General features: G+C 40.4%; 1 protein-coding gene across 1 annotated transcript in view; it reads right to left on the bottom strand.

Annotated features, from left to right (window-relative positions):
• LOC126481378 (uncharacterized) overlaps positions 1-23,561 on the bottom strand; it is a 66,018-nt gene extending 42,457 nt beyond the window's left edge. Inside the window, exon 1 of the mRNA XM_050105088.1 lies at positions 23,416-23,561. Coding sequence (XP_049961045.1) covers positions 23,416-23,475 — 60 coding nt within the window. The 5' untranslated portion in view covers positions 23,476-23,561. The remainder of the gene's footprint in view (positions 1-23,415) is intronic.
• Between the last annotated feature and the right edge of the window lie 677 nt (positions 23,562-24,238).

Below are 24,238 nucleotides of genomic sequence, written 5' to 3'. Positions count from 1 at the left end.
GTCCTGGTCATCCGCAGTGAAAACATACTGGTTGGTTATCCTTAGTCCTCCAGACATCAGTCTTCTTTGGTGCCCAAACAGGTTCCTCATGCGGCATTGTAGGAACTTTGCCTGGGTCTCTGCTTTTTTACCATTTTAAAGGGAAATGAAGAATGAGAGATTGGGTTCAATGTCTGTTCCACTCCCTCCCTTATGACCTCTTGAAGTGTCCTTATGACCTCTTGAAGCATCTCGGTTTTTTGCTTGCTGTGCAATCCAAGTGCCTTCTGAACTTCCTCTCTCACTATCTGACGAAGAACACTTGTGAAATCAGTTTTTTCCTGCATCACAGACATCGATATGATGTTTGGAAGCTGTTCAAACTTCTTGCGTGTAGTTCTTTTTTGATGCATTGTCTCGATATAATGGCATCATTTTATGAAGCCGTCTGCTATTGAAACCTACTTCAGGAGTAGTGTCCTCAGCAACACCCTTCATTAGATGTGCAACCTTATCTTCCTCCTTCATTGGGGGATCCACTAATTTACACAGCTCCAAGATGTCTTGAATTTAGGATGCTCTCATTTCTCCTGGACGCTGTGCCCTGCACTTTAATTTATCTTCAGCCTTGCACTTCTGTCATAGTGTGTCGCTGAAATACTTGCACAGTTCCACCTGAAATACTTCTCAGTTCATGAACTTCTCCTCGTTGTTCTCATCCCATTGCTTGGCAGTGCCCTCCAAGTAGAAAAATATGTTGGACAAACACACGGTATCATCCCATTTGTTAAATTTGGATATAAACTCATATACCTTCAGCCACTTGTTTGGATCTTGGCCACCATCACCAGAGAACCCATAAAGTTGTCTCATGTGGTGGCACACAGTTGCTGTCATTGTGATGTCCTCTTCTTCATCTGTCTTTGATAGATTGCAATCTGTTGAATACGGCTCGAACTCAGGTTTCTCGCCACGTAAACGGTGGCTCTGTTGTGGCTTGATGGGAGCCACTGTCGTTGGTTATTTGTGCTATCACAAGTTCCAATACCTAGTGCCTCCACCAGAATAATGTCATGTAGAAGAAGGTGTAATTAGATGAATGACAAACACTAACTTCACTTAACACAAGTTTATTCAGCACTTGCACATACAAGAGCATGGAGCGAACTGCCTCCGGCCAGAACACATACAGTATATATACAGCTACAGAACATTCCACTACAATGATTCTTGCCATCTGTGAATACTTCTAGAATGTACGCGAACCAAAGACACAAATTAAAATGTTTCAGTCCAGGTGAATTTTGAACTCACAACCCTCAATGCAACAATCTAGTATCATAACAACTACACTACGGTGACTCCGCTACTTGGCTTCTTCTGCGACAATATTAATCTGAAAGCTGACACATATAGACAAGAAGGCTGTGAGACACACTGTACATTTGTGTTGCAAGGCAGTCTTCATTACATTTTTCTGCACATAAAACTAGTAAATATTGATGTTGCTGTAGCCTGTGCCTCAATAATGACAGTGACATTATATATTTATCGCCAAGAACAGAAACAAATTAATATCTGTTATTCATTAAACTGTGCCCGCACTGGACTATCTGTACCACACAGACACGCGGCACAGAATGACACAGACCAGAACACAACTGCAAGCACGAAACAGTGTTCGTAGGTGTGCAGCAATGTTCCAGTGTGTGCATCAATAAGAATGGATAATGATAAATATCATACAAACAGAACACGCATGAACAAACCATTTCCTTTTATATACTGGCATTGCACAGAACTAGTTCTTTGATGCACACAGCACCACGATTTCACATCCACATTTGAGATGCCAAACTGCACTGAATCTCTTTCCTCGATTTTGCGCAATGTGGCACAGGTTGGTGCAGCTGGTATGGACATGGCTTTATTTATTTATACTGCAATTGCTTGAAAAGTTGTATGGGAAACAGTCTGGTGCAATGACTGACTGTCACAGTATTTTGATAACAAAATTCGTTGTTAGTGTCATGAACTAACGATGTAAAATATTACCAAATGAACCACTAAAACAAGTGTGCTCATCATTGATCCAACACTTTGCCTTGTATATGCGAATAATAGTCAATACCACAAAACTTACGAAGCTCAGGATTTATTCACATTAGTGGTACTATATGTTAATAACCTTACATTATATTTTGAAAAGATGACAATTTTTTTTGTAGATAATATAAATATTATTGTACAATGTATAGGCAAATCTAGAGAGAAACTTTTATGAATATTGTGATTGGATTTGTCAAAGATATGGACTATAACAAAAGGGCAACGGCTGGCTGGCCAGGGAAATGGTGATACTAGTTGTTCCTCAAAGAACGGTAGTACGTTACACCACATGGGCTGAGGCAACGTCCTACTGAAATGGGGCATACACAGTTGCCCAAAGCATGGGCAATACCTAAGGTTTACCACTGTCTTCATATAATAGCTCCTGCTCAGAATGCCCATGATACTACCATACTGCTCCACAATGCAGGCTACTAGATTGTGATCACCACATCACAAAATTAGTATCTAATACATATTTGGTCATCACTGTAGAAGCTGAAGTAGCACTCCTAGAAAATATTATGTTCTGCAGCTCAGCATGCCAGCAGTTGGGTTGTTTCTGGAGAAAAGAAGCTGATATGTAATGGCATGAAATCACCATTCCACAATGCAAGAGACGACATTATATCATTGACAGTGATAAGTTCACAACCACTGCAATTCTTCCAATGTCAAATCAACACATATACATATAATGTAAGGTCCACAGCCTTGTGGACAACATAGCAATTGTTCCATAAAATTTATGGCATGCAGCCGCAGAAATTTCACTTCTTCTTCTCCTTCTGATATTTTGGCAGTATATTGTCCAGCCATCTAGTGAACTGGCTCCCTCTGAAGATAGCTGGATGGTTTACAGACAAAATATCAAAAGAAGAAGAAGTGAAATTTCTGCTGCTGCACTCCCGAAATTTTACGGAAAATCATTGCACCATGAAAATATTAAGATGCAGAAGACAGTAGTCACACCCACTATGATAACACTGAGTCACCCACACTTAGTTGTTGCTTTGTGTGGCCCTCTTCTGTTGATTGGTTCACCACATGGATCACTATCAAAGCAGCATGACTTATACGAGCTGGTATCTCATGGTATGATAAATCTACTTCCCCAAATGCTGATTATTTTGTGCCATTTTAACTCACTCACATGCTGATGGTATGCCTTCTGATATTAACATGTCATATTAACACTTGCTTTTATGTTTTCACTTTATTTAGTCTTCACTAACCTTAGCATAACACTGACATTTCCGCTAAGGCCAGAGAAAGTCTTTGTGGGTCCATGGGTAAACATACGTTCACAATCTTAGGTAATAACTCCTGGTATCCCGTTAAACTTTCAAATGAATTATTTCTTCTGAATGTCGCAGTTTTCTCAAACATTAGTGTATTATGTGTAACACATACACGGTCCAGTGAGATTAATGTGACCACCATCAATGTCCAATGTCAACACAGAATAACCACTAACAGACAGCAGGTGGCAGCACTAGCAGTGGATAGCATAAAAAGCGTGTTGCAGGTATGAGGAAAACAGTTAAATTGTTGTCATAATGACTAAATGTAGTGATTTTTATAATGTCCAAAAGGGCACAATCATTGGCTTTCAGGCCAAGGGTGGAAGCATTTCCGAAATGACTATATTTGTGACACCGTAGCTTCAAAGTGTACATGTGTGGTTCTAAGAGCACCATGATGAATTTACCATACTCCCCTGGCCACCAAACTCCCCAGAGTTTAACCCATTAACCCAATTGAGAATCTGTGGGGCCATCTCAATCAGGCGGTTCACACCACAGATCCTTAAATGAGAAACCTAGTGCAGCTGGCCACAATACTGGAGTTTGAATGGCTCCATATCGCTGTCGGTACTTTTCAGAACCTCACTGACTCTCTTCCTGCATGTTTCGTAGTGGTCTGTGCTGCAGAAGGTGGATATTCACATTTTTGATAGTTGGCCACAATAATGTGAATACACATAGTCACACCTGAAAATGGTTAATGTACAGCTGTATATCTATAGGCTAACCAACTAACTGGCTAATAACAGCCAAAATATCATAAACAGTTGTCATATGATGTCATTCCCATAAATTTTTACACAGGCTTAACTTACCACAGAATCTTACACTCATGGCTTAACACTAAAAAACACATCAGACAAATCTTTTCCATACCTGTGCGGTTATTCTATTACCATTCAAATGCGATTCTTTGAAGCCATTTGAAATACAGCGTATGTCCAAATCGTCAAAGCTATTATCGGATTCTGCTTGTGTAATTCCATTTGCATCTGGTTCAGAACAGTTAAGGCTGCTAAATACATTTGTTTTTCTTGTCTGTCACATAATTAAAACAATCACTGAGATTGCATTCTTATTGATAACATCCAGTTCTAATTAATATTACATTACAATTGTTACATTACAATTGTGAATACTCAAATCCTTCCCAGAAAAAGCAACAGAATTTAAAACTTAAACAACAAAAGCTACTGAAATGAAAAGCATATATACATGTACAAAGGAATAAAAATCTTAATCGTTAAGTGTTATATAATCACAGTGATGAAACAGTGATTCAATGTTAAAATATTGAAGAATGTTCTACATTAATCAGTTTTTAAAGAAATGAATCAGCCCACTGTTGACCTAATCAAATAATGTAACGCAAACTTGCTAACTTGCTAGAGAATGAGGTGAGCCAGACCTATATTGAACCCTCATAATGGATTAATGACATGGACTGGTTCACCAGTGTGCATGAGTGTGGTGGTTTGGTTATTTCTCATACTCATTTATGCAAATGCTCGACTGGTCCCCAAATTCCACCTTAGAGAATATGATACACAAACAGTTAAAACACAAGAATAATCAGAACAATGTTTACACAATTTGCAGACAGATTTACATCTACATCCACATGATACTCTACAATTCACATTTTAGTACCTGGCAGAGGGTTCTTCGAACCACCTTCATGCTATTTCTCTACTGTTCCACTCTCTAATAGCACATGGGAAAAATGAACACTTAAATCTTTCTGTACAAGCTCTGATTTCTGTTGTTTTATTAGAATAATCACTTCTCACTACATAGGTTTGGGACAATAATATATTTTCATATTCAGAGGAGATAGTTCATGATTGACATTTCATGAAAAAATCCCACCACAATGAAAAAGTCTTTCTTTCAATGATTGCCATTCCAAATCACTTATCATATATATGACACATTCTCCCCTATTTTGTGACACTACAAAACGAACTGCCCTCTTTGGACTTTTTGATGTCCTCCATCATGTCCTCCATCAGTGCTATGTGGTAAGGATCACATAATACACAAAAAATACTCTTGCAGAGGACAGACATGCACAGTGTAGGCAGTCTCTTTAGAAGACCTGTTGCATCTTCTAAATGTTCTGCCAATAAAATGCAGTCTTTGTTTCTCAAACTGATTTTATTTGAGAGCTTAGACCCACTGAAATAAACAAACCCAAAGTGCCTGACTTTACTTAGAAGTAATGAAATCAAAATCCTGATCTGAACCTCCCAATATGTGTCATCTGGTAAAATTCTGCTCTAAGAGGCTAAAAAATTATGTTTCCTCTTACCAAAAGTGCTTGGAATTTAATAGTCACTTTTAAGAATAATAATTTTATGTGTCTAGTCTGTGATCTTTTACAGCCAGCTGGGACTTACATCTGTACTCTTTTCTATTGTATGGTGTTGTGCTGTGGAGAAGAACATATAAACACATGAACAGAGGATTTGTGCCACAGAGGAAAGCATTGAGGATAGTCGCTAGGATCAAAAGGAAAAACCTCATGTAAGGAGCCAGTTATAAATTTTAATATTATGAAAGTGTAAGCAATGTATATGTTCCAAGCAATTAAAAAAGTAATACAGAATTGAAAAATTACTAGCAGAAATGTGGAATTTCATGGGTATGGTATGAGGAGTACCTACGCATGAATTTCACTTAGATTTCAGGAGACTCATACTAATGGAACCAGTTCAAAGGAACCATGTACTATAACTCTATACCCAGCAAGCTCAAAAAGTTAGAGGACAAAAAATTTAAGAGCGGTCTCAAGAAATGGCTTGCAGCTGAATGTCCACCTGGCTCAGAACTGAATCATGGTGCTGTATAAAATTAAACCTAAAATGTGGTGAAACTAGATCTTTCATAATTAAATGTCCTTGTGTAACTTAAGAGTAAGTATATTTTACATCCAAAGCCTTGTGATACTAATTTTTGCATGAAATAAATATATGTGCAATGTTATAATTTTAACCCTTAGCACTTGCCCAGTGGAGCAACCCTGACTATGTAAATATCACAATAGACTCGCATTTTGGGCATCACCCAACACTAACTTCAATTCGCCATAACTGTATATTGGGGCTCTGCTTTATTTCTTGTACTGGAGTGTTCTGACATATGTCTGCAAGTGATATAACAATCAGGAAATGCATTTGTTGAATGCATAAGAGCTATTGTTGGATGAATTCCTTAAACCCAAAGTCATTTGTGACCATAATAAAAAGACGGCTATTGTTGGACGAATTCCTTAAACCCAAAGTCATTTGCGACCACAATAAAAAGACGGGTGGAGTGGATATCCAACTGGTATTGCGCATCCTATAGCCTCACCAGGAAATTTAAAAACTGGTGGTGGAATATGTTTTTCTGGCTGCTGGAAGTAGCAATAGTTAACAGCTTCATTCTGTACAATCTGGACACTACTTACAACCAGTAACCCAAGTTAAGCCACAAGAAATACAGAGTGGCATATCTAAAAGCTCTGGTTGGAAATGTATGGTACACAAATGGAAGAAAGAGGGGAGGACCATGTACTTCTGCTGATGAGGAGAGACTGTCAAAAAAGCCAATACTGCATTTATTCCCATGGAAAGAATAACAGTAAGGACTGTGATGTTTCCCGTAGCAGTAAGGCAAAAGGAAGTAGAATGGAAACTGTTTACTACAGCAGCAAGTTCCAGAAAATCAGGACTCCATCTGGGTCAGTGCTTTGAAAAGTACCAAACCTTGGAGAAATATACGGCCTAGGCGATGATATACATAAATGAAGGATGAGATATGAGATGTCAAGCATTATTTGCTTTATTGTTTTGTTTATAGTTAGACCTGGCATAATTTCATTACATGTAATAGAGGTTATTTTCAGTGCAAATATTATGAGTGCAGTGGACAGTACAGGGTGGAAAAAATCAAGTGGAAGAGTTGATCTCATGCATGTTTTGTCACACGTTTGAAGAAAATAAATAGATAATTACTTCTATGATTGAAAAGAAGTAGCATCACTACAAATTGTGTACAAACAAAATTAGTCAAATAAAGAGTACTGCAGCAGCTAAACAAATTTTTATTTTCAATGATGATATTGTCTGACATAAGTAACATAAACATCAAAAATGCTTATTCATCTACTTTTTAATGTCATATGGGAATATTTTTCAGGGTAAATCATCATCCAAACTAATGTTTCAGAGTCCAAAACCTTGTACTACAAATCATTAATCATTACTCCTATGAATTCAAGAATGCCATGCACAGGCCTGTCAAAGAACTGGAAATATTTACTACTGCTTCTCAATATATTCATTTTCTAATGAAAATTGTCACACACACACACACACACACACACACACACACACACGCACATATATATATATATATATATATATATATATATATATATATATATATATATATATATATATATATAAAAAGAAAGATGATGAAACTTACCAAACAAAATATATATATATATATATATATATATATATATATATATATATATATATATATATATATATACTCAATAATACGTAACCCACTATATATATATATATATGTGTGTGTGTGTGTGTGACAATTTTCATTAGAAAATATATATATCTGTGTGTGTGTGTGTGTGTGTGTATATATATATATATGAGGGAAACATTTCACGTGGGAAAAATATATGTAAAAACAAAGATGATAAGACTTACCAAACAAAAGCGCTGGCAGGTCGATAGACACACAAACAAACACAAACACACACACAAAATTCTAGCTTTCGCAACCAACGGTTGCTTCATCAGGAAAGAGGGCAGGAGAGGGAAAGACGAAAGGATGTGGGTTTTAAGGGAGAGGGTAAGGAGTCATTCCAATCCCGGGAACGGAAAGACTTACCTTAGGGGGAAAAAAGGACAGGTATACACTCGCACACACGCACATATCCATCCGCACATTCACAGACACAAGCAGACATTTGTAAAGGCAAAGAGTTTGGGCAGAGATGTCAGTTGGGGCCAAAGTACAGAGGCAAAGATGTTGTTGAATGACCGGTGAGGTATGAGGGGCGGCAACTTGAAATTAGCGCAGGTTGAGGCCTGGTGGGTAATGGGATGAGAGAATATATTGTTGGGCAAGATCCCATCTCCGGAGTTCTGATAGGTTGGTGTCAGTGGGAAGTAACTAGATAACCCGGACGGTGTAACACTCAACAGCTTAGGTCTTTGTAAGAAACAAATTTGTTCCAGTCCTGAATCCCTGAACCATAACACCAATAACCTGAAAATAGCTTTCACATCCCGCAAATACCCTCCCGACCTGGTACAGAAGCAAATAGCTAGGGCCACTTCCTCATCCCCTCAAACCCAGAACCTCTCACAGAAGAACCCCAAAAGTGCCTCACTTGTGACGGGATACTTTCCGGGACTGGATCAGACTCTGAATGTGGCTCTCCAGCAGGGATATGATTTCCTCAAATCCTGCCCTGAAATGAGATCCATCCTTCATGTAATCCTCCCCACTCCACCAAGAGTGTCTTTCCACCGTCCACCTAACCTTTGTAACCTCTTGGTTCATCCCTATGAAATCCCCAAACCACCTTCCCTACCCTCTGGCTCCTACCCTTGTAACTGCCCCCAGTGTGAAACCTGTCCCATGCACTCTCCCACCACCACCTACTCCAGTCCTGTAACCTGGAAGATGTACACGATCAAAGGCAGAGCCATGTGTGAAAGCACCCACGTGATTTACGAAGAAAAATAATCCTAATCATACTCCTAATGATCCAACTCCCCAAGAAACTATCCAAATTGAACCCTGCCTGCAACAGTTCCATCCTCCATCACAGCGGGACCCACCTCCTCTTCCTCAAAATCACCCTCTTCAAACCTTTCTGGAATTTCTCAATTCCAGCCTTGCCTCTCAATCTTTCTTGAAAACTCTTAATCCTACTCCCAACATCCACACAGCTGAAGCCCAGGCTATCTGTGATCTGAAGGCTGACCGATCCATCGTCATTCTTCCGGCTGACAAGGGTTCCACAACCGTGGTACTTCTTTGTCAGGAGTATGTGGCTGAGGGACTGCATCAGCTTTCAGACAACACTACATACAAAGTTTGCCAAGGTAACCCCATTCCTGATGTCCAGGTGGAGCTCCAAGGAATTCTCAGAACCTTAGGCCCCCTACAAAACCTTTCACCTGACTCCATCAACCTCCTGACCCCACCAACACACCGCAATCTACCTTCTACCTACTTCCTAAAATTCACAAACCCAAACATCTCGGTCGCCCCATTGTAGCTGGTTACCAAGCCCCCACAGAACGTCTCTCTGCCTACGTAGATCAACACCTTCAACCCATTATATGCAGTCTCCCATCCTTCATCAAAGACACCAACCACTTTCTCGAATGCCTGGAATCCTTACCCAATCTGTTACCCCCGGAAACCATCGTTGTAACCACTGATGCCACTTCCTTATACACAAATATCCCGCACGTCCAGGGCCTCGCTGCGATGGAGCACTTCCTTTCACGCCGATCACCTGCTACCCTACCTAAAACCTCTTTCCTCATTACCTTAGCCAGTTTCATCCTAACCCACAACTTCTTCACTTTTGGCCGGCCGAAGTGGCCGAGCAGTTCTAGGCGCTGCAGTCTGGAACTGCGCGACCGCTACGATCGCAGGTTCGAATCCTGCCTCGGACGTGGATGTGAGTGACGTCCTTAGGTTAGTTAGGTTTAAGTAGTTCTAAGTTCTAGGGGACTGATGACCTCAGAAGTTAAGTCCCATAGTGCTCAGAGCCATTTGAACCATTTTTCTTCACTTTTGAAGGCCAGACATACCAACAATTAAAGGGAACAGCCATGGGTACCAGGATGGCCCCCTCGTATGCCAACCTATTTATGGGTCGCTTAGAGGAAGCCTTCTTGGCTACCCAAGCCTGCCAACCCAAAGTTTGGTACAGATTTATTGATGACATCTTCATGATCTGGACTCAATGTGAAGAAGAACTCCAGAATTTCCTCTCCAACCTCAACTCCTTTGGTTCCATCAGATTCACCTGGCCCTACTCCAAATCCCATGCAACTTTCCTTGACACTGACCTCCAAATGTCCAATGGCCAGGTTCACACATCTGTCCACATCAAACCCACTAACATGCAACAGTACCTCCATTATGACAGCTGCCACCCAATCCATATCAAAGGGTCCCTTCCCTACAGCTTAGGTCTTCGTGGCAAACGAAGCTGCTCCAGTCCTGAATCCCTGAACTATTACACCAATAACCTGAAAACAGCTTTCGCTTACCGCATCTACCCTGCCGACCTGGTACAGAAGCAAATAGCTAGAGCCACTTCCTCATCCCCTCAAACTCAGAACCTCTCACAGAAGAATCCCAAAAGTGCCCCACTTGTGACAGGATACTTTCCAGGACTGGATCAGACTCTGAATGTGGCTCTCCAGCAGGGATACAACTTCCTCAAATCCTGCCCTGAAATGAGATCCATCCTTCATGAAATCCTCCCCACTCCACCAAGAGTGTCTTTCCGCCATCCACCTAACCTTCGTAACCTCTTGGTTCATCCCTATGAAATCCCCAAACCACCTTCCCTACCCTCTGGCTCCTACCCTTGTAACCGCCCCTGGTGTAAATACTGTCCCATGCACCCTCTCACCACCACCTACTCCAGTCCTGTAACCTGGAAGGTGTACACAATCAAAGGCAGAGCCACATGTGATTTACCAACTGACTTGCCTACACTGTGAAGCCTTCTATGTGGGAATGACCAGCAACAAACTGTCCATTAGCATGAATGGACACAGGCAGACAGTGTTTGTTGGTAATGAGGATCACCCTGTGGCTAAACATGCCTTGGTGCACGGCCAGCACATCTTGGCACAGTGTTACACCGTCCGGGTTATCTGGATACTTCCCACTGACACAAACCTATCAGAACTCCGGAGATGGGAACTTGCCCTTCAATATATTCTCTCTTCCCCATTACCCACCACGCCCCAACCTCCAATAATTTCAAGTTGCCACCCCTCATACCTCACCTGCCACTCAACAACGTCTTTGCCTCTGTACTTCTGCCTCGACTGACACCTCTGCCCAACCTCTTTGCATGCGGATGGATGTGTGTGTGTGTGTGTGTGTGTGTGTGTGTGTGTGTGTGTGTGTGTGCAAGTGTACACCTGTCCTTTTTCCCCCCTAACGTAAGTCTTCCCACTCCTGGGATTGGAATGACTCCTTACCATCTCCCTTAAAATCCACATCCTTTCGTCTTTCCCTCTCCTTCCCCGTTTCCTGATGAAGTAACCTTAGGTTGCGAAAGCTTGAAATTTGTGTGTGTTTGTGTGTTTTTTATTGTGTCTATCTACCAGCACTTTCTCATTTGGTAAGTCACAGCATCTTTGTTTTTTATATATTTTTTTCCCACGTGGAAGTTTCCCTCTATCATATATACGCACAGAGTGAGGCAGTTGAGTCACAAACCCCTTGTATCTCCCCAACCATAATAGATACAAAGATGCCATTTGGACAGTGAATTGCAGGGACAGGGGCTACTTGAATACACCATATTTCATGTTTGTGCTATTTTTAATGACAGAGATATGGAGCCATCTTTGGTTTTTTAAAATGGAACTCTAGGTTAAATTTTAGCATAACATGATGGGCTTAAAAAGACGGTTTCAAATATGTGTATATCATAATATTTAGGCGAATAGTCTTTGAGACACAGATATGTTGTCGTATCATCTTCGTCCTTCAAAGTGGCGTTGTCCAATGCGACCTTTCCTGTTGTCCACTAAGAAACTTAACAAGGAAAGCGTTGTTTTCCTGCTTCTTGATAATGCTGCAAGGTGACACACAAGGTAGGTGGAGAGAAGGGTATAAATGTGCTGCTGGGGTAATGAGACATCGAATTTCCGTCACAATTTCCTGGAGCAGGTATGTGCACCAACAAAGAAAAGTTAGATATGTTTCTAGTGTATGGTGAAAGCAGAAGAAATGCTGTTAGGGCAATAAAGAAATATGGAGAGCTGTATCCTGATTGTGAGCATCCTATGTGCCAGCTTCTTCCACGTGCAGAAAACTGCAACAGGCGAGGTACATGCATAAAGAAAGCATTCTAGTGTTGGCTCATAATGAGCCTACTGTTCCATCATGATGTATCGCCTTGGAATGTGGTATAAGTCAGAGAAGTGTTCTATGTATATTGTACCGGCATAGATTTCACTCATTTCACCTCTCATTACATCAAGCACTCTCCAGTGTGGATTTCGAACGGTGCCAGGAATTTTGCCGGTTTGCTCTGCAGCACCTACAGGATGATCTACCATTTTTTCAATGGGAGCTTTTTACTGATGAAGTGACTTTCACCAACCGGGGTAATGTGAATTTGCATAACATGTGTTTCTAGTCAATAGAGAACCCTCACTGGTTTCGACAGGTAAAGCATCAGCAACCGTGGAGTGTTAACGTGTGGTGCAGCATTGTTGGAAATATCACTGTGGGGCTGTACGTCATTCCGGGTATACTAAATGGCAATAACTATGCAACAGTTCCTGCGAAACGTCCTGCCCATTTTGCTGGAAGAGGTACCACTAACTACGCATCAGTGTATGTGGTTCCAATATGATGGCTGTCCTGCTCACTCTTCCCGTGTGACTACAGAGCTGTTAAATGAAAAGTTCCCAGATTGTTGGATAGGACGACATGCTGAAGTGAAGTGGCCAGCCCGGTCTCGTGATATCACCCCTCTTGATTTTTTCTGTAGGGAGCAGTCAAACATAAAGTGTATGCTCAAATACCAACTACGTCAGTCAATATGAAGCAATGTATCGTTGATACATGCGCTGATATCTCATGTGACACCTTCACAGCCATTCACAAATCTTTCGAACTGGACTACAAATGTGCATTGCAGCAGAGGAGAAGCATTTTGAGCACATGCTTCAGTAAAGTTTTGTATCATGTACAGTATGTATTTTGCATCTTTGTCTATATTTGCTTCGTATTGTGATCAATAGTAAATATTTTCAAATACAAAACAAATACATATGAAATAATTGTGACCAATAAGGGCCTCCTCATTTACATTGGTATTTCTGTTACTTAAAATTTATTAACATCTTGTAGTATTTTAATATCGTATGTTGTCTACTATTTTGGTATCACGGTTGTCAAATAACTGAATAATATTTGCATGACATCATCAGTTAATTTTTGTGCAAAATATCACAGTATGTATTACTATTGTCGGGTAAATGGACATGTTTGTGTAAGGACGGACACTCAATGTTTGCCATGTACTCTACACAACAGGAAGGGTAGCACTGGACAACGCTGCTTCGAAGGACGAACACAATACGAGAACATATCTGTGTCTCAAAAACTATTCACCTAAATATTATGATATACACATATTTGAAACCGTCTTTTTAAGCCCATCATGTTAAGCTAAAATTTAACATATGGTTCCATTTAAAAAAAACCAAGGATGGCATCATATCTCTGTAACAAAAAATAGCACAAACATGAAATGTGATGTATTCAAGTAGCCCCTGACCATGCAATTTACTGTCCAAACGGCATCTTTGTATCTATTACAAACGGCATCTTTGTGTACACACACACACACACACACACACACACACACACACACACACACAGGGTGAGGCAGCTAAGTCATAACACCCCTTGTATCACCCCAACCATAATAGATACAAAGATGCCGTTCGTATTAGATACAAAGATGCCGTTTTGACAGTGAATTGCAGGGACAGGGGCTACTTAAATACATCACATTTCATGTTTGTGCTATTTTTTTATTACAGAGATATGATACCATCTTTGGTTTTTTTTAAATGGAACCCTATGGACGTGCAAAAAGTTTAGCACAGTCGTCTAATTTTTTTATTTTTTGCAGGAGCAGAATGAAATTTTTTGTGGACATACTTGGAACATTTAGCTAAAGTATTTTCTTTTATTTACATGTTAGTCATAATGGACCGTGAAGTAGATGTCAGGTTGCAACAACGGTCAGTGATGGAGTTCCTCTTCAAGACTGGCGATGACTCTGCCACATCGATCCACAAAAAGCTGCTCCCTGTTTATGGGGAGGACACAGTGGATCATAGCAGTACCCAGCGGTGATTGCAGAGGTTTAAAGAAGGTGATTTCTCCCTACTGGACAATCCACGATGTGGTAGACCATTGACAGCAGTGAGTGGTGTGAATAAGGAGACCGTTGATCAAATCATCCAAAATGACAGATGTGTTACAGTTTGTCATTGGACAAGCTGCGACTTGCCATCAAGACCCAAAGACCACAGCTTCAGGGTCATCTCATCAGACTACACCCTGACAATGCCAAACCCCATACAGCCCTTATGAGACAGGAAAAAATCAGGAAAATTGTTCCTGATCCTCCCTGCAGTCCAGACTTGGCTCCAGCTGATTGTTACCTCTTTGGTCGTCTGAAGGCCCACCTGCGCGGCAAAACATTTGATAGTGAGAAAGACATTATTTCCTGTGTCAAGCGATGGTGTACAAGTCAATCCCCAGAATTTTACCAAAGTGCATTTACATCACGGAAAGAATGTTGGGCTAGATGCATCACAGCTGATGGAGGCCACAATGAGTAGGCTCAATGCATAGCGAAATGTTCCAAGTATGTCCACCAAAAATTTGATTCTCCTCCTGCAAAAAATTAAAAAAATTAGAGAGGACTGTGCAAAACTTTTTGAATGCCCTTTGTGTGAATGGAAAATCCAAGAAGGCATGTAACAACATTATAAAAAAGATAGTTGCTACTCATCATACAGCAAACACACAACAAAAGGACTGTCACAAAATAAGCTTTCGGCCAACAAGGCCTTTGTCAAAAGTAGCCAACACACACACACACACACACACACACACACACACAAACACACACACACACACACACACACAAATACAACTCACACACACATGACCACAGCCTCTGGCAACTGAAGCCAGTCTACGAGCACCAGCAAAAACTATTAAATACACTGAACTTTCAACCAAAGCCTTCTTCAGAAAAGAAAACACACAAATATTCACACAAACAGCCACACATCATGCACAGAGGACAGTCTGGCCAGTCCGGCTGGAGATAGTGGTCATGTGTGCATGAGGTGTGCCTGTTTGTGCGAATGTGTGTGTGCTTTCCTTTCTTTTCTGAAGACGTATTTGGCCAAAAGCACAGTGTGTAACAGATTTAAAGTCAATTATTTTGGTTCAGAAAGTTGTCCACAGCCTAGGAACCACCATTTTCAACAACTTTCCAGTAGCCACAAAAAGTTTTGTTACTATCAGGAACCTAAAGGATTTATTGATGACCAACTCTTTCTATTCCATTGGCGAATTTCTTAGTAGGACCAGTCAATGGACACATTATTAATTATATCAAATAATGTAAGTATTATGTAAAATATGACTGCTGCACATCTTCAGTGCACTATTGTGGTCAATATAAATAAGTGCTGTGAAATGCTTTTTGTTTGATTATGCATGGCTACAATAGCCTAAAAATTGTCTCATATGCCTCTGTGAATAGAACTACACATTTACATGTTTTTGGCAAGTATATTATTACCTCTTAAAGAAAATATACTTCATTGTTTTTATCAAAAACATTCTGAACAGGATAGATTGCTACTTGTCATGTAGAGGAGGTGATGAGTTGTAGACAGACTGAACTTTTTGCTTCTGAAGAAGCAAAAAGTGCGCGCGCACACACACACACACACACACACACACACACACACACACAATGCACACATGGCTACTGTCTATAGCGACTCAGGGCCGGCACAAATGTTCACTTGCTACTACATACATCTATTCATTAAAATGTCAACTCATTTGACAATGCAGAAAATAGGATTTAATAGAGACAACAAAAGTCACACTCTTGCATTTATGAATCAGAAATTGGTTACTTGCATATCCATAACATCCTCAAAAATCCTTCAGGGAAACGGGAACTATAGTTTAACATGGAATTCAAACTACATGCCATTCCTGGTGGATCTTCATATCACTGAGAGGTAGCTAAATTAAAGGAAGAAATATTCCATTGTCTGATCAGGATTCAATCTTGTGACCTTTTATTTTCCAGGTACACACTTTACCACTGTACCACCAGGCCCAAAAGTACTAGTATACTGACTTTTTTTGGGGGGCAGGGCCGAGGAGGACTCCAACATAGTGTTAGCAGACTGTCAGTTTTGAAGCACAGCTGCTGGTGTGCTAGAGATTTCATAGCAAGCTACCTGCTATGACAACTCCATAAGCTCTAACACATTTTCACAACCAGCGATCTTTTGCAGCTAAGCAATATAGGTACACACCTTCACAGAGAAGGTTGTCTTCATTTCAATGGTTTATGATACACCACAGTTTTTATTTCCACCAAAGCAGTACACAAAAAATATAAAAACTGCAATGTTTCAACAAAAACATAAACTTTACTCTTAGTATCTGGAATAAACTGTTAATTTTACAAATCACTGCAAGGAATTATATTGCAAACAAACTACTTCAGGTTGTTTCAGCTCATAACATGATTTATTTGACAGAAAATCACTTCTGGTGTTAAATCTGCAGTGTGATCTTGATTCCTTCACACATCGTGTTCCACGTACTGGCACCACCTAATATCATTATGGAAATGAAGTAGGTGGTGCAACATTACTGTTGACCACCATGCTGCCATTACCCAGATGGCACTTGTCAGCAGGAGTGCACTATGACGAGACCATGCCACACTCCTGCATACATAATCAGAGCCTGTCTGAGGTAGTTGAGGTGTAATCTGTGGAGTGTGCAGTGAGTGTGCCATTGATTTGGCTAAGGTGTTTATATTTCCACTTTTGTGAAAGGCAGAACTTTGACACAGCATGAAATGGACTTTGTTTTGGAATATGAACTTGTGATAGCTTACAATGTTTCCAGGAAGCATCCTCTGTGCAGGGTGTCAGAAATTCCTTTTACAAACTTCCAGGACTTTTAAAGGGGTGTGATCACATAATATTCTGAATAGGAGCTAATGTCTCGAAATTTACTATTTTCACCCTATGAAGGTTTCAGTTCAGATGTGTAATGTGTCCACATCTACTGAGAGAAACAGAAAAGTTTCAGAGTTGCTTGTCTCAGTATGCAATAGGGTAGACAGGATGATATGTATTGCTACTGAATGTCCATCAGGAAACATGGTTTCAGCATGATGGCACACCACCTCTCTTCTCACGTGATTTGGAGAGTGGTCCAACCACGTGGCTGCTGCAATAGCCAGATTTAACTTCTATGGACTACTTCTTGTGGGGTCGTATGCAAAGTTTAATTTACAAGACTTCTGTAGAGACAGAGAAATACCTGCTGCCACAAGTTCTGGCCACAGCACTAGACACTGAAGAGACATCAGGTGGAACAGAGAGTGTGTACAAGAATGTGCTTCATAGATACAATGTCTGTAACAATGTTGATGATTATCACATCGAGCTGCTGTTGTAATCCATTTGTAAGTACAGTATGCTGGTTTCCTTTTTTCATTTTGGAATAATATAAACACATAATGTCTAAGTGTTAGCACAAACAAATAAGCTTAGGTGATAAATGAATGTTTTGCTTTGTTTCCTTTCGAATTGTTACCTAATAATTCTATTGCATCACAACTAATTCAGTTCCTTAAGCAGAAATGGATGAGTTGAACATGTGAATTGAAACTATCATACAACAGAAACGGTACATTTCTGGGCGTGGGTTCCTACTCAAAATATTATATACTCACTCCCCTCTACACGTCGTAGCATTTTGTAATGGGAATTTCAGAGCACTTCATATATCTCTTCTCGTGAATAAACTGGGGTGAGTACCCACTAGTTTCATGTGTAACTCACCTTTTACAAAATTCGATAAATCCCATCTTCATGTGTGTGGAACAAATCAAGTAATTATGACTAGTACTACTCTATTTACATTGTTAATTAAGATAATTATTTTCTCATGTAACATGCTAATTGGTATGCCACTTCTCTCGCAGTAATTAAATGTTTTCCATTGGGTCTACCTTCCCCATACACACACTCACACACACACACACACACACACACAGATATATATATATTCAGATGGGGGACGGTTAGATGATCAGGGGAGTGTGCAGAAAAAGAGGGCAGTGAAGGTCTGTGGGTGCATTTATGGAATAAGGCTATGGAATGGGAACAGGAAAGAGAATAGGTGGGTGAAGGACAATGATTAACTAAAGTTGAGGCCAGGAGAGACATGGGAACATAGGATATGTTGCAGGGAGAGTTCCCATCTGTGAAATTCAGAAAAGCTGGTGTTGTTAGGAAGGATCCAGATGGCACAGTCTGTGAAGCAGTCATTAAAATGAAGAAAACTGTAAGGGACAACATGCTCAGGAATTGTGTGATCCAGCTGTTTCTAGGTCACAGTTTGTTGGTGGACATTCATGCGGACAGACAGTTTGTTAGTTGTCATGCTCAATGATGGCATAGGTGATGCCTGTGACCAGGCAGGAAGAGCTGGTGGTGGGAGGACATATGGGACAGATCTTGAATCTAGGTCTACTACAGGAATATGAACCATGAGGGATGGACGAGGATACTGTGTAAGTATGGTGGACAGTGGAATACCACTGTGAGAAGAGTAAGGAGGATAATGGATACGACAAGAGGTAGTCAGAACCTTGGTGGGGAATGTGATTCAGTTGCTCCAGTCCTGGGTCATGAGGAAATGTTCCTCTGAGGCTGGACAGTGGGATTTTTGTAAATCGTAACTGCAGACATAAGGCATGGGAGATTTGTTTCTAAACAAGGTTAGGGGGGCAATTACAGTATATGAAGGCCTTAATAAGACTTTTGGTATATTTCAAGACAAACTGCTCATAACTACAGATGCAGTGGCAAAGGGTGGTTAGGCTGTATGGATGGTGCTTGTTAGTATGGAATAGGTGGCAGCTATCGAAGTGGAGGTACTGCTGGTGGTTGGTATGTTTGATGTGGACAGAGGTACTGATGCAGCCATGTTTGAGGTGGAGGTCAGCATTGAGGAAGGTGGCTTGTTTGGTTGAGGAGGGCCAAGTGAAGCAAATGGGGGAGAAGGAGTAGATAAAAGTGTTCTCATTATGAAGATGTCATCAGTGAATCTGAACCAGGTAAGCAGTTTTGGATTCTGGATGGCGAGGAGGGATTCCTGTAGATGGCTCATGATAGGTTGGCGTAAGATGGAGCCATGTGGGTGCCCATAGCCGTACTCCAGATTTGTTTGTAGTGGAGAAGTAATTGTGGGTGAGGATGTAGACGGTCATGGTGACCAGGAAGGAGGCTGTAGGTTTGGAATCCATAGGATGTTGGGAAAGGTGGTGTTCAATAGTGGCTAGGCCATGGGCATCAGGAATGTAAGTGTAAAGGGAGGTGGCATCAATAGTGATGAGCAGCGGTGTGGTAAAAGACCAGGACTGTGGAGAGTCAGTGGAGGTTATGGTGACCATTTACTGGGCCCCCAGTAAGAGTATCTCTGCTCTCATAGACCAACACCTTCAGCATATCACCAGTAACCTCCCATTCTATATAAAAGATACCAACCATTACCTCCACTTCTATTTGCGTGAATGTGTGTGTGTGTGTGTGTGTGTGTGTGTGTGTGTGTGTGTGTGTGTGTGTGTGTGTGTTGTCTATTGTGGAAGAAGGCCTTCTGGATGAAAGTTTATGTTTTTAGAAGTCTTCTTGTTGTGCCTGTCTGCGACTCAACATCTCCACTATATGCTGAGTAGCAATCTTTCCTTTTCATAATACAAGGATCATCCACAAAGTAAGTTCCATTTGGTATATATAAAACGTGTACATATACAGAAAAAATATTTATTGTACAAAAATCTACAACTGTTGAACTACATCCGAAATTCTGTAGGCACTTGTCATAACGTGGCACAAGTTTTTGTATGCCTTCTTCATAGAAGGTTACCGCCTTTGTATTCAGCCGTGTGGTAACATGTTCTTTCTGCTCATCATCATCGTTGAAGTGTTGACCACCAAGGACAGATTTTAGGTGTAAGAAGAGATGAATGTCACTAGGAGTGAGGTCTGGGCTGTACAGAGGATGATCAAATGCGTCCCAGTGAAATTCCCGTAAGAGTTGTTTGGTCACACGCCGTGTGAGGTCGGAAAAAAACAACACCCTCTGACAGTAACCCTCGGCACTTGTTCTGTATTGCGCGGCTCAATTTCTTAATGGTCTCGCAGTAACCATGTGCAGTGATTGTTTGGCCTCATGGTAAGAAATCAATCAGAAAAATGCCTTTTCTGTCCAAAAAATGGTGCACATGACTTTTTGAGGTGTCAAGATTTGCTTAGGCTTAACCTTCGTTGGGGATGAAGTGTGCCTCCATTCCATTGATTGCCGTTTTGTTTCAGGGGTGTCATACGATACCCAAGTTTCGTCCCCCGTGACTATCCAAGAAAGTAAACCATCGCCTTCTTCATTGTAGCGTGTCAAAAACTGAAGTGCACTGCCCATCTGTTGTTTTTTGTGTTGTTCAGTAAGAATTTTGGGTACCCAATGTGAGCAAAGTTTTCAAAATTTCGGTTTTTCAGTGACAATTTCTTGAATTTGCGGTACTTCCATAGCAAGGGCACTAAGTATAAACTTACGGTTGTGCTTAATCTTCTCTTCAGTTGTGTGAATCAGTTCATCAGTAACCACACACGGGCGTTCACTTCATTCTTCATTGTGCACTTGATCACGTCCTTCGTTGAACAGTCTGACCCATCTTCTAACCACTGAATCACTCATAGCATTTTGTCCATAAACCTCGCAATTTGCCGATGAATTTCCTTTGGTTTAACTTTCTTTGGATTTAGAAAACGAATCAAGATCTGATTTCACATGCGGGCGGCATTTTCAATTGTGGCTGACATTATAAAGAAGCACTACAAAGCACAAGCCGGCAGCAGCGATCTGAAAATGGCATACAAGTCTTCTCCTTGAGTCAGAGTAACTGCCGTGCATGCTCGGAACTGCGATCATAGTGCTGCTGTGGATAGAAATAGAAAGGAAACTTACTTTGTGAATGACCCTCATATTGTCATTATTCCATCCTGGATTTTCCATTGTTAGATTAACTATTTTCACGTAAAAGTTATAAGAGATTACAAACTGTATTAATAACAGAAGATTCCATCAAATTTGCAGAAGCTCATGATATAATGTTTCATAACACATCAGTTTTTATTTGTAAATCTATCAATGAATGTTTTCACAAATGTGCCACATTATCACACACTCCAATCCTCCCACCAACTGGGAGAAACATTTAGAAAGGAATGCTCCCTCTTGTGACCCAATATCACTTTGGAGTGGTGCAGCTGTGCCATACCTTTTGCCAGGGCTTTGATTATCTATCATCCTACCCAAAAATGAGGGAAATCCTACTAAAAATCCTTTCCACCGCCTCCGAAAGAGATATATCAACCACCCAATTTATACAACATACTGGTCCATCCCAATGCCACTCCCACTCCCAGCCACCTGTGAAAACAGCCATATCATACAACAACTATACTGCAACCACAACACAGATTTTTACTTTCGTATGAGAACCAGCCTTGCTGTACACCAGATTGAACAACACCCCGAAACTGTGACCAAGAAAGAAGCTGGCCACATAGTAGCACTGCTGCTGAGCACAACATGCTCAAGTTTGTTGGCCACTCCACAACCAGTGCCATCAGGATCCTTCCCTCCAGCACTAGCTTTTCTGAACAACATACATGGGAGATATCCTTGCAACACATCCTTCACTTATGTAATCCTCCTGGCCTCAATCTCCACTAACCCAATGTCCCCACACACTCTACCCAATATTTTCCCTTTCCTCTGTCCTGTCATCCCATCCTAGTCCATCCTCCACATTATCTTCATTGTGTATTGCACCTCATCAGCCCCAGTAACTGTATTATATTACATTCCTAGCCCGTGTACCTGCCAACCCTCTTTCCTACTTTCCTAACCAATGAACCTGCTGCCGTCCTCCGATCCACTAGGCACCCATCCCCAACCCCTCTTCCTGCTTCCCATCTTTCTCCCTCTAACCACCCTACATGATACAATCCCCACCCCATCCAACACAACCCCCATCCCACCTTAATCCATCTGCTGAACTGTAATCCTGGCAATGTGTCTAGCCAGCACCATGCTTATCGATGGATTTCTTCCAAAAGCTAGCAAGTTTTTATTTTCTTTAGTGTGTGCCTATTGATGGTTCAGTGCTTCTGCTATTCAGTGAATGGTCTCCTTTATTCCTAAATTATTTTCTATTAATGTTTCCAGTATTGTAAAATAACATATGCTTTGTCATAAATCTATTTAAAACAATATGGCAGCAACAACGAGGGGGAACAAATGTCTCTAGTATGTTATTTGGTAGTTAGAGTGCTATAATTATATTTCAACATTTGGGAAACAAGCTCAATAACAAAAACTTCAACCCCAGCATAGATACAGATAAGTTGTCACTCACCTTTATTTTTAATGCAAGTCAAGTCAAATTCTAGTACATTCAAACTTGGTATATTTTGACAGATCTGAAAACATAACTCAAGGTAGTTATAAATTGCAAGGTAGGATAGTTAATGCAGCTGCTGGTACTGACTATAACATGCTGGGACATATGCAGCGAGAGTTGGCTATTGTACTGACATTTGCCGCATCTGTGCCTATATTGAAGACCTGTAATGTGAATTAATGCTTGGAGAGATACTCAGTCCTCTGATGTATGTATATTTATTGTATGTCTTGTAGTTTTTGAGCAGTCATTTTCTGAAACACTGGACGTACTTCTGAATAATCATGTACAAGCAATAAAATGAAACTCGCACCCACATTCTCCATTGAGACAGATGCATGCATACACAAACATGTACTACCAAAATAATCAATAAAAAAAATACAAAAAGACCTTAGTCAGTGGTTCTCCTTCATGTGGATGAGAATTTTTTGTCAACACACTTTCTGCCATTATGCATTGTTTTATAAAGTCACTTGATTGTTCCAGCTTATACAAACATCGAAAACATACATGTTTTGGCAGCGCGTCATCTTCAAAAATCTGAAAGCAATTTCACACTACCTTCAAGCCAATGTCTTCAATGTAAACTAGTTATTTGTACTTATGAAATAAATTTGACACTATGAAAATAAGAACAGAGAGAAGTAGCCTGCTTTATAACCAAACACCATTTACTAGTTTTACAGTTTGCAATTACTATTATAAACATTTGATGTACTCATATAATTTCTCACTGTTGGACTGTAAACCTCTATAAACTACTGTAACAATAATATGAGGATGATGATGACACTAGCTGCAGTGGACGTATTTACTTTTTCAAGCCCTCTTAATTATAAAGTATTGGGAACAACATAACCACATGTCCATTACAATTTCCTCTTGCATTTAAAAAATGCTACAAAATATCGTGTATGACTAACTTAGAGAACTTGTATATTAAAAGAAAATCCTGTGTAACGAACAACACACATTCAGAAATAAGAGGTGAACAGTAAATTCCATTAATGAGTGCATTTGTTGTACAATAAGCATGACAGACAAGAAACATTAATCAACCTGAGTATTCACTGACCAAAAGCTTTTGACCTGGTGGATCATAAGATTCAACAGTCAAAGGCTGAAAAGTATAGTATTTGAAGTGTGTCCAACAGTTGGATCATTTCCTTCATGAGCAATCTTAAGCAACCAGCAAGCATCAAGCACACTATAT

This window comes from Schistocerca serialis, chromosome 5, assembly GCF_023864345.2.
Source record: "Schistocerca serialis cubense isolate TAMUIC-IGC-003099 chromosome 5, iqSchSeri2.2, whole genome shotgun sequence".
Taxonomy (NCBI): Eukaryota; Metazoa; Arthropoda; class Insecta; order Orthoptera; family Acrididae; genus Schistocerca; species Schistocerca serialis.
The sequence above is the reverse complement of the archived record's forward strand: the minus strand, read 5'-3'. Positions and strand labels throughout refer to the sequence as shown.